Here is a 12,255-nt window from a genome sequence, read left to right as displayed (position 1 = left end):
GAGCCTGAGAAAATTTGCCTTATTTAGGAAAATAGGGGGAAACGCCCCCTAAAAGTCGTAGGATCTTAACGAAAATGACACCATCAGATTCAGCGTATCAGAGAACCCTACTGTAGAAGTTTCAAGCTCCTATCTACAAAAATGTGGAATTTTGAATTTTTGCCAGAAGACAAATCACGGGTGCGTGTTTATTTGTTTGTTTTTTTTTTGTTTTTTTTTTTTTTTTCCCAGGGGTCATCGTATCGACCAAGTGGTCCTAGAATGTCGCAAGAGGGCTCATTCTAACGGAAATGAAAAGTTCTAGTGCCCTTTTTAAGTGACCAAAAAAATTGGAGGGCACCTAGGCCCCCTCCCACGCTCATTTTTTCTCCAAAGTCAACAGATCAAAATTTTGAGATAGCCATTTTGTTCCGCATAGTCAAAAACCATAATAACTATGTCTTTGGGAATGACTTACTCCCCCAAAGTCCCTGGGGGTGGGGCTGCAACTTACAAACTTCGACCAGTGTTTACATATAATAATGGTTATTGGGAAGTGTACAGTCGGTTTCAGGGGATTTTTTTTGGTTTTGGGGTGGGGGTTGAGGGGAGGGGGCTATGTGGGAGGATCTTTCCATGGAGAAATGTGTCATGGGGGAACAGAAATTCAATGAAAAGGGCGCAGGATTTTCTAAAATTACTATAAAAAAACAATGAAAAAATAAACATGGAAATTTTTTTTTTCAATTGAAAGTAAAGAGTAGCATTGAAACTTAAAACGAACAGAGATTATTACGCATGTGAGGGGTTCTAAAAATACTTTAGCATAAAGAGCGAGGTATTTAGGAGGAGATAAATACCTCGCTCTTTATGCTATAGTATTTTTAGTAATTTCAACTATTCATTCTACGGCCTTTCTGATTCAGGGGTCATTCTTAAAGAATTGGGACAAAACTTGCGATTTAGTGTAAAGAACGAGGTATTAACGAGGGTACAAACCCTCTCATATACATAATAAAAATTAAAGAATATAAAAGTTTGTTACGTAAGATAATTCTTAAGTTACGTATATTTTTTACTAATAGAAAAATTCGTTAAAAATAAAAATTTATAGTTGCCTTTTTATGTAACCGAAAAATTGCATGGCAACTAGGCCTCCTTTCCCATCCCTTATTTCTCAAAATCGTCTGATCAAAACTAAGAGAAAGCCATTTAGCCAAAAAAGGAATTAATATGCAAATTTCATTTTAATAATTTATGTGTGGAGAGCCAAAATCAAACATGCATTAATTCAAAAACGTTCAGAAATTACATAAAAAAAACTAGTTTTTTTAACTGAAAGTAAGGAGCGACATTAAAACTTAAAACGAACAGAAATTACTCCGTATATGAAATGGGTTGTCCCCTCCGCAATCCCTCGCTCTTTACGCTAAAGTTTGACTCTTTGCCACAATTCTGCTTTTTAATACAATTAAAAGCTTTAGCGTAAAGAGCGAGGGATTGCGGAGGGGACAACCCATTTCATATACGGAGTAATTTCTGTTCGTTTTAAGTTTTAATGTCGCTCCTTACTTTCAGTTAAAAAAACTAGTTTTTTTTTATGTAATCTCTAAGAGAGGCGGAAGCACTGGCAAAACGGTAAGCTATCAGTAACAGGTACAGTATCTTGTTTATTCATTTCAAAAAGTTATTAATTAAAATATAAACAACAAAATAAAAAAAAACTCTTTAGGGTAATTGTTTGAATTTGTTACTAGAAATTACTTCTGAAAAGCACTTTCAGTTAATTGCCTAGATTTGCATTTTAAGTCACTCTGATTGTATATGTACCATCACCTTAAGGCGAAGTTAAAGGGGGGATCTTCCCTTTTTAATATTTTGAAAGGAGTCCGTCAAGGTGGCCTTACCTCACCTTCTTTATTTAATAACTCTGTTTTAAATGCCCAAAATTCTGTTAATTTTAGTTGTATTCACCGTGGATTTAACTTGTCTTTAATAACTTTTGCAGATGACGTTTTGAATCTAAGCCGTACTTTTAGTGGATGTGAAAACGCGTTTAATCAGCTTTATAATGAATATAAAAATATTGGGCTTTCTTTCAATGTTGATAAAACTGCTGTTGTAGCTTTCAATTTTAAAGAGACAAATGGCCCTATTTTTTTATCTTTAGCTAATGTTCATGTCCCCCTTTCTCAAAAATTAGTTTACCTTGGAATGCCTATTGGAAAAAATATGAAAGAAACTGTGAATTTATCCCTTGAACTTTTGAAGAAAAAACTGAGAATTGCTTATGCTTCAATTGCATCTAATATTAAACATATTGATAAATTAAATCTTGCGAAAATTTATAATAGCCTAGTTGTACCTCATCTCCTTTCTCTTTGTCCGGTTTGGCAGTTTTTTAGTGAACCTCAGAAACTATCTGTTCGTAGAGCATATTTTCGTTATGCTAAATTCCTTCTCAGTTACCCTCCTTGGACTAGAAATAGTTACTTAGTGAACAAATTCCGCCTAGTTTCTCCTACATCTATTATTGATAAAAGGCTTCATGATTTTCGTTCTTCTATGTCGATAGTGTCTCACCCATGGTCAGCATTACTTATTTAATTGTTTGATTGTGTTGATTTGTATTTATTTGTACCTTTTTTTTTCTCTTATTACTCCGTCTTAAGGGCGTTCCGCCCTCTTTTTGTAGATGGGTTATAAATAAATTGAATTGAATTGAATTGATTCTTATTTTTTCTCTTAGTTGCAAATATTATAGGACCAGAGAAAATAGGTCAGTGTTCATTGCCCTTACGCTTCGTTTGATTTTCCTAATACAAGGTTACTTCCTTATTGAGTTCAAACGAACTTTTTAGCTATGGAAACAAGGGGCAAGCTTCTTGGAGAAAATATTCCTTCTTATTTCTTTTACTGTTAGCATACTTTTTTGCTTTTTATTTAATTCAATAATCTTAATTGTTCAATTTTCTTGGTATTTCAACTTTACTTTTTCTTTATGCTGCACTTATTAGTATTTTTACTGTTATTTCATTTATCTTTTACAACCCAGAGTATTTTCTACTTCTCTTTATTTTTTATTATTCGAAGGGAGCTGAAGAATTTAAAATAAAAGAAAAGAGCACTCGAAAAAACAAAAGATACAAACGAAACCTACAACATAAAAATATTTATAATTGCATATTTAATAAGAAAAATTTGACCCACTTATTTCGAGCTCAATTTTTCACTATTCCGTTTTTGGTAAGATTTTTTTCCCCTTTTTCAAACTGTTTCGATTTATGTTACAGTATGTCAGATCGGTCAACAAGATGTAGAAGAAATTATATCTCACCAGAAATTTATTATCTGGACAACTACCATACAATATAAGCCTGCTCTGTAATATAGCCTTGGCATTGTGCATCACTTTGACTTCCAGAGGGGCTTGGACTTCTGAATGAGCTCAGTATTTATTCTAGCGATAGACATTCAGTTGGAGCCTGGGAATTGGCTCCAACGACAAAGTATTTTGGCCTTGAGAAGGGTCTTTACAAGCGAATCCAGCAACAATTTTATACCTATGCATGTATATCTGGCCCTCCACTTGTTTAAGCATAGAGGTACAACCAGAAATACACGTGAATGCCATTCTTAAGTAGTATAGAAGAGGAAAAACTATTTTTTCCTTACATAACTTTTCCCACTCTTTCCACTGGTCTACATGGAGAATCTCTACAACCCTCTATTGTCCAGCAGAAAACCATTAGATTAATCAACAAAACTATTAGCAACATACTTATTGGTTTACAAGTCGTGCTCTCTTAAAATAACACTCTGAAGCAATTTCATCTCTTTTTTATATCCTTAATACTTCCTAAATTAACTGAAAATATGTAATTAACTACAATTTAAGTAAAAAAAAGAATCCAAATGAGCTTATCTTTCTACAAATTTGTCCTATTCCGTTATGAGAGGAACGTGAAGGCAAAATTATCCTACGACTTTTTTGGTGTATATTTTTTCCTCTGTTCTTTAAGAGAAAACTGTTTTTTTTTTTTTACTTTCTATCTTTGCTTGTCGTGAAGAGAGATAGATTCACTTTTCTTGTTTTTTTGTTCAAGATTCTTTATAATGTCAAAAAAAAGCCCAAGGTCTTTATATCCTGATCTTTAATGACCAAGATTGCTCTGGGTTTACCAGAAGACGCTACATGAACACAAGTTTTCAAATTATCTGCAATTTCTCGTAAATGACCTTGGGGATCGAGCAGAGACTTCGATCGAGTGAACTTCAACTTTTGAATTTAGAGAGACGGAGAGGTGAGCTCCGTAAATCTTTAGTCTTTTGGTCCATAGATAAAAAATAGTCAAAGTCAAGTAACTGGTGTGATAAAAAGCCTCCCGAATCCTTGCTGATCAGAAAAAAAATTGGCCCCATTTTTGTATAAAACGATTTTTTTTTCTTCTCGTGGATAAGGGGTTCTTTAACACAATATTTTACGGATATAAGTTTCAAAACTGTCAAAAACTGTCAGTCCTTTTACAGAAAAAACAATATTTCAGAAAAAAATAATAAAAGCTCAAAATCACTATATCCCGATCTTTACAGACCGAGATTGCTTTGGGTTAAGCAAAAGATGCTACATGAACACGAGCTTTCAAATTATCTGCAATTTCTCGGAAATGGCCTTGGGGATCGAGTTGATACTTTCATTGATTATTGGAGGAGGTAGCGAGTGAACTTCAACTTTTGAATTTAAAGAGGACGGAGAGGTGAGCTCCTTAAATCTTTAGTCTTTTGGTCCAAAGATAAAAAATAGTCAAAGACAAGCAGCTGGGGTGATAAAAAGCCTTCCGAATTCTTGCTGATGCAGAAAAAATTGGCCTCATATTTATATGAAAACATCTTATTTATTGTTTTTCCCGTGGATAAGGGCCTCTTTAATCCAGTATTTTACGGATATAAGTTTCAACTTAGGTTTTATAGGTTAAGTTTTTTTTAACTGAAAGTAAGGAGCGACATTATAACTTAAAACGAACAGAAATTACTTCGTATATGAAAGGGGCTGCGTAAATATATAAGATATACGTAACTTACAAATTAAATTACGTAACAAACTTCTGTAGTCTTGTGTTTTTATTACGTATATGGGGGGGGGGGGTCACCCCCTTTTCAGTACCTCGCTCTTTACACTAAAGCTTAAATGTTGTCCCAATTTCTTAAAAATGAACCCTGAATCACAAAAGCCTTAGAATAAATAGTTGAAATTACTAAAAATACTTTAGCGTAAAGAGCGAAGTATTAGGAGGAGGTGAGCCCCTCATATGCGTAATAATTTCTGCTCGTTTTGTTTTAATGCTGCTCCTTACTTTCAACTGAAAAAACTTTTTCATATTTTATTTTTATTTTTTTTAAATAATGCTTGAAAATCCTGCGCTCCCTTCATGGAACTTTTCTTCCCCCATGACAAATTCCTCCATGGAAAGTTCCCCCAATATATCCTCTTCTTTTCAACCCCTCCCCCAACCACAAAATCCCCTTTAAAACATCTGTACACTTCCCAATCACCATTACTATATGTAAGCACTGGTCAAAGTTTGCAACTTGTAGCCCCTCCCACGGGGACTGTGGGGGAGTAAGTTGTCTCCAAAGACATAGTTATAATATTTTTCGACTACGGTGAATAAAATGGCTATCTCAATGATAGCTAAGATGGCTCCGGTGACGTTGGGAAAATAATTAGCGTGGGAGTCAATTTTCAATTTTTAAAAGTCTAGAGTCAAAAGTCATTTTTTTTGGTCACTTAAAAAGGGCACTAGAACTTTTCATTTCCGTTAGAATGAGCCCTCTCGCAATATTCTAGGACCACTGGGTCGATACGATCACCTATGGAAAAAATAAAATAAAATAAAATAAAAATAAAAATAAACACGCATCCGTGATCTGCCTTCTGGCAAAAAAAAAAAAACAAAATTCCACATTTTTGTAGATAGGAGCTTGAAACTTCTACAATAGGGTTCTATGATACGCTGAATCTGATGGTGAAATTTTGGTTAAGATTCTATGACTTTTAGGGGTTGTTTCCCCCTATTTTCTAAAATAAGGCAAACTTTCTCTGGCTCGTAACTTTTGATGGGTTAGACTAAACTTGATGAAACTTATATATTTAAAATCAGCATTAAAATGCAGTTTTTTTATGTAGCTATTGGTGTCAAAATCCCATTTTTTACAGTTTTGGTTACTATTGAGCCGGGTCGCTCCTTACTACAGCTCGTTACCACAGAGTGTTTGAAAAAACAACATTCGGAAACAAGATTGCTTTTCACTCTTATCCCTTTCCCTGAAGGTAATATTTAAAGCCTCATCCTCTCCCCAAATGCTCCAAAAAGCTATAATTCAATCTACCAGTGGTTACAAGATACTGTAGATGCACTATTTGAGACATGAGGGAAAATGTCCAAGAAAAAATCCTAGACACATTGTTTTAGACTCTAGAATTGGATTCTTAGCTATAACGTGTTAAAGCCAAGTACATAATTTTATATGTGAACAGGAGCTGCCTGCATACTGATATCAGGAGAAACCCTTGACTAGAAACACAAGTCTCAGTAGACACACATTTGAACGCCGTTTTAGGCAAAGTCTTGGACTAGGATAAGTTGGACATTTGCTCGTCACGTCAAGTCTGATCGGAGCTTTCATGAAGGAGCAAGTCTACAAAATGATAAGCTATTAACAAGTCAAAAATAAATAAAAAAAAGGCCTCAGGTGATGATAGTGTGGTAAATGAGTTCTTAAATATGGTGGTTGCACAGTTAGAAATAAATTACAAAGAAATTATGAATATGATTTTTGAAAAAGGGGAAGTACCTAGCGATTTTAAGAATACCTTAATTGAACCCCTCTATAAAAGAAAGGTGACAGAGTGAGTGTGGTAATTATAAAGGCATTACTCTTGGTTTCTACAGGAAATTTAAAAAAAAACAAGTTTTTTTAACTGCAAGTAAGGAGCGACATTGAACTTTAAAACGAACAGAAATTATTAGTATACAGTGTAACTCTTTGTCACAACTCTACTTTTTAAAACAATAAAAAAAACTTTAGCGTAAAGAGCTAGGCGTTGAGGAGGGGACAACCCCTTTCATAAATAGAATACTTTCTGTTCGTTTTAAGTTTTAATGTCGCTCCTTGTTTCCAGTTAAAAAAAACTTGCTTTTTTAGTTGAGTTTCTGAACGTTATTGACTTAATACATATTTTGATTTTGGCTCACCACACATGAATATTTAAAACGAAATTTGCATATTTATTTACATTTTTTGATAAACGGCTTTCTCATAGTTTTGATCGGACGATTTTGATAAGAAAAAGGGGTGGGGGAGAAGGCCTAGTTGCCCTCAAATTTTTGGTTACTTAAAAATACAACAAGATTTTTTTTTTTTTTTTACAACCGTTTTTGTTAGAAATAAATATACGTAACTTACGAATGAACTTACGTAACGAACTTCTATATTTGTGTATTTTTATTATTTTCTAAGAGGGGGTTCGACCCCTCGTCAATACCTCGCTCTTTACACTAAAACTTGAATTTTGTCTCAATTCTTTAGGAATGGCCCCTGAACTGCAAAGGCCGTAGAATAAATAGTTGAAATTACTAAAAATACTTTAGCGTAAAGAGCAAGGTATTGTGGAGGAGACGAACCCTCTAATGCACGTAATATTTTCTGTTCGCTTTGATTTTTAATGCTGCTCATTAATTCCGGTTTTCACATTGTTTTTTTTTTAACTATGCTAGAAAAGCCTGTTCCCCCTTCATGGAAATTATCTTCCCTCATGATAAAACTCTCCATGGAAAGATCCTCCCACGTAACAACCTCCCCCCCCCGACTCACTCCCACCCCAAAGCGAAAAAGTCCCCTTGAAAACGTCTGTACACATCGTAATAACCATTACTATATGTAAACAATGGTCAAAGTTTGCAACTTGTAGCCCCTCCCCCGGGGACTGTGGGGGATTAAGTTGTCCCCAAAGACACAATTATTAGGTCTTTTGACTAAGCTGAACAGAATGGCTGTCTCAGAATTTTGATCTGGTGGTTTTGGGAAAAAATGTGCGTGGGACAAACAACAAATAAACAAAAAAAATAATAATAAACACGCATCCGTGATCTCTCTTCTGGGGAAAAATACAAAATTTTTGTAGATAGGAGCTTGAAACTTCTAAAGTAGGGTTCTCTGATACGCCGAATCTGATGGTGTGATTTTCGTTTAGATTCTATGACTTTTAGGAGGTGTCTCCCCCTGTTTTCTAAAATAAGGCAAATTTTCTCAGGCTCTTGACTTTTGATGGGCAAGACTAAACTTGATGAAACTTGTATATTTAAAATCAGCGTTAAAATATAATTCTTTTGATGTAACTATTTGTATAAAAATTCTGTCTTTTAGAGTTTCGGTTACTATTGAGCCGGGTCGCTCCTTACTACAGTTCGTTATCACGAAATGTTTGACAAATTACTTGACTTAGAACAGCTGTAAATTACTTTTAAGAGAAAAACAGTGGGCTGTTAGGAAGAGGAGAAAATGCGTCGACCGAATTTTTACTTAGGTTTGGTATTAAGAAGTCACTCAGACTAGGAATAAATAAAGGTGCAGAGGTGATGTGGGTAAGGAGAAGATTGATCAAGTGGATACCTAGTTAGTATTATTAGTAAAAATTGTGGATGCAGTAATGAGGTTAAAAGTAGAATAGCCCAGGGTCTTTTCTCACAGTTCAAAAAAATTTGACAAAACAGGTTCTTGGTTCGCATAAATCCGTAAACCAAGATTCGAATATTAGAAGCTAAGGTGATAGCAGTAGTCAGGTATGGCTCTGAAACGCGGCCACTCCAAAAGACGAAGGAGATTTATTATATGTTTTCCAAAGGAATTACCTACAGATTCTTTTGGGTATCCATTTGACTGATCATATTTGAAACAGTTAGCAATACAACAAATGTGGTTCAATCTCAGTTTTTAAGGCTAAAACAAGAAAAAAATTGAAATGACTACGATGCGTTTTTCAGATGAAGGATGAAATAATGCCAAAAATAAACCTTTTCGGCTATCCATGTAGGGACAAATGAAAAATAGGTCATCCATGAATTGGTTGGGAAGAGGTCGTAAAGAAAGATTTAGTGGAGAATGAAAATTCTTGGGAAGGTGTTAAGACGGAAGCTTTGGATGGAATGAATGAAGGAGGAGATTGCGCAGCCATGTCGGCTTCAGGCAGCTCGGTAAGGTAGTCAGTTATTAGTGGTAGTACTTCTTTGTGGGAGGGGAAAAAACCTTCTTTTATGCTCTGACTTGTCAGTCCGGGCTTAACACTAATATAACTGAGTAGATTCAAGGAATGCATTGTAAAAAGTATAGTCGTTTCAAATTAGTGAATTGATCTCCTCCAGACAATTTTCTGCATACAACAGAGAATTGTCGATGCGAGACAGATATTAGATATATATATATATATATATATATATATATATATATATATATATATATATATATATATGTATATATATATATATATATATATATATATTTGTATGCATTAGTTACCTCAACTCGAGTATATCCAGGCACTGGAACAGGGGCACTTAATAGTTTCAAGATCCATGTTTCTATGTCACGAAGTAGATGTTGAACCAGTGGAGATTTTTGTATTTCTTCTCTGACGAAAAATCCAGTCATCAGACTCCATATAGTGTCCCTGAAAGATAAGACGATAGTCATGATGAAATGACGTTAACTTTGATTTCGGGCTTTTGGAGGATTATAGGTATTCCTTAGGACACATAAGTACTACTCTCAGGGGGAGGGGCAGATAATTTTCCAAAATTCGGGTCACATCTCGAAGAAAGTGATTTCTGATATGTGGTTCATTAGGACTAATTTAACAAAAATTCACATCTCCTTCCCCCTTAGTGGGTCCAAACATGTATGTACATTTAGTCTATTTTGTTGGATTAATCTTTACTGGGCAAAATCTTAGTTTATAAGGCCATAATATTTTCAATGATAATTATAAAATAGACTACTAAGGAAATGGAAAATATTTAGAAATTTGGAATCAGAGTATTAAAAAAACATGAAAGAGAGAGATGGAACGAGCAAGATAGAGAAAGAGAGGGGGGAATAGAAACGACAGCTTTCGTCACTAAACGCACATGCACATTATCCCACAAAATTTTGTCAAACTATCTATCAGCTATTATAAATTACACATATTTTCAAAGGAGTTTCTTATGACAAATGTTTCTCACATAATATGAAGGTGTTTACAACTTCCAAAAACTTTGATTATTTAGAATGTATATATCTAATTCAAAAAGACACCTTATCTATAAAGAAGACACTTGTTCTTGACAATTAGGCAGAAAAGTTTCGTAAGACAGATAATATCTTATTTTATTAGAATAATTATCCATGGCAAGAAGCTATATTGATACGAATAACACATAATACAAAGCTCAAGAAGAACAAAGAAGAGACTGAAAAGACTAAGGGATTTAGAAAAACCAAGACCACGGTGCTATATCTAGAGAAAGACAGAAACATTTGTTCAAAACTTTTTTTGCTTGTGTGAGTAAGGACCTTGACAGTGTGTAACAGGGACGTTAGGACAGGGACTTTTTTTCTAAGAAAAAAAAGGTGCTGATACCCCAGCGTCCTTATGTTAAGACATGGTAAAAAGCTATTGTCCGTTCCTCTTGATAATTCCCTGTAAAAGTTTGAGGGATGAAATAAATACTTTTTGGGGTGAATATCTTCCAGCTTTGCCAGTGTGACAAGACTCAAATTTTAAATGATTGATCAGTGCTTGATTAGGGGGCTTAACCACTTTTTTTCTCTAAAAATCACTTATTTTCCATTAACTCTAGTAATTTTCAATTACTAGATTTAGTAATGTCTTTTTTTTAACTATTAAGACAAACTTGTGTTAATACTCTCTGAATGGAATCCTCTTGATGATTCCCTGTAAAAGTTTGAGGGATGAAATAAATACTTTTTGGGGTGAATATCTTCCAGCTTTTGCCTGTGTGACAAGACTCAAATTTTAAACGATTGATCAGTGCTTGATTAGGGGGCTTAACCACTTTTTTTCTCTAAAAATCACTTATTTTCCATTAACTCTAGTAATTTTCAATTACTAGATTTAGTAATGTCTTTTTTTAACTATTAAGACAAACTTGTATTAATACTCTCTGAATGGAATTCTTCCAACTGTAGAGATTAAGAAAAATTCTTTTGAATCATTTCTTGCCTATGAATAAAACACCACAATCATACACTTCGTAGTAAAAAATCATTTCCAGCAAGGACCTCAAGGTATTAACACAAAAAAAAACTTTCCTGGTGAGGCTCAATAACGTCATTAAATAAAAAAAAACAAGTTTTTTTAAATGAAAGTAAGCAGCGACATTAAAACTTAAAAGAACAGAAATTATTCCGTATATGAAAGGGGCTTTTCCTCCTCAACGCCCCGCTCTTTACGCTAGAGTTTGACTCTTTCTCTTAACTCTACTTCTTAAAACAGTAAAAAACTTTAGCGTAAAGAGTGGGGTGTTGAGGAGGAAAAGTTTCATATACGGAGTAATTTCTGTTCATTTCAAGTTTTAATGTCGCTTCTTACTTTCATTTAAAAAAACTTGTTTTTTTTTATTTAATTTCTGGACGTTTTTTAATTATTGCATGTTTTGATCTTGGCTCTCCACACATAAATAATTAAAACGAAATTTGAATATATTTTTTTTTTTTTTTTTTTTTTTTTTTTTGGCTATGTGGCTTTCTCATAGTTTTAATCGGAAGATTTTGAGAAAAAAGGAGAGAGGGAGGAAGCCTAGTTGCCCTCCAATTTTTTGATTACTTAAAAAGGCAACTAGAACTTCTAATTTTTTTACGAACATTTTCATTAGTGAAAAATATACGTAATTTACGAATTAACTTACGTAACAAACTTCTATATTCGTATGTTTTATTGCGTATATGAGGGAGTTCACCCCTCGTTAATACCTCGCTCTTTACACTAAATCTTAAGTTTTGTCCCAATGCTTAATGCCTGAATTAATTTGAATTACTCCGTATATGAAAGGGGCTTTTCCTCCTCAACACCCCACTCTTTACGCTAAAGTTTTTTACTGTTTTAAAATGTAGAGTTAAGAGAAAAAGTCAAACTTTAGCGTAAAGAGCGGGGTGTCGAGGAGGAAAAGCCCCTTTCATATACGGAGTAATTTCTGTTCGTATTAAGTTTTAATGTCG

General features: G+C 34.1%; 1 protein-coding gene across 1 annotated transcript in view; it reads right to left on the bottom strand.

The window, feature by feature from the left end:
* Positions 1 to 6,537: 6,537 nt before the first annotated feature.
* The window catches only part of LOC136034432 (MAP kinase-activating death domain protein-like), a 48,135-nt gene continuing 42,417 nt past the window's right edge, over positions 6,538 to 12,255 (bottom strand). The window contains exons 6-7 of the mRNA XM_065715611.1: positions 9,556 to 9,706; positions 6,538 to 6,678 (exon numbers count right to left, since the gene is read on the bottom strand). Of these exons, the coding sequence (XP_065571683.1) occupies positions 6,538 to 6,678; positions 9,556 to 9,706 (292 nt within the window). The remainder of the gene's footprint in view (positions 6,679 to 9,555; positions 9,707 to 12,255) is intronic.

Source organism: Artemia franciscana, chromosome 2 (assembly GCF_032884065.1).
Source record: "Artemia franciscana chromosome 2, ASM3288406v1, whole genome shotgun sequence".
Classification (NCBI taxonomy): domain Eukaryota; kingdom Metazoa; phylum Arthropoda; class Branchiopoda; order Anostraca; family Artemiidae; genus Artemia; species Artemia franciscana.
The sequence above is the reverse complement of the archived record's forward strand: the minus strand, read 5'-3'. Positions and strand labels throughout refer to the sequence as shown.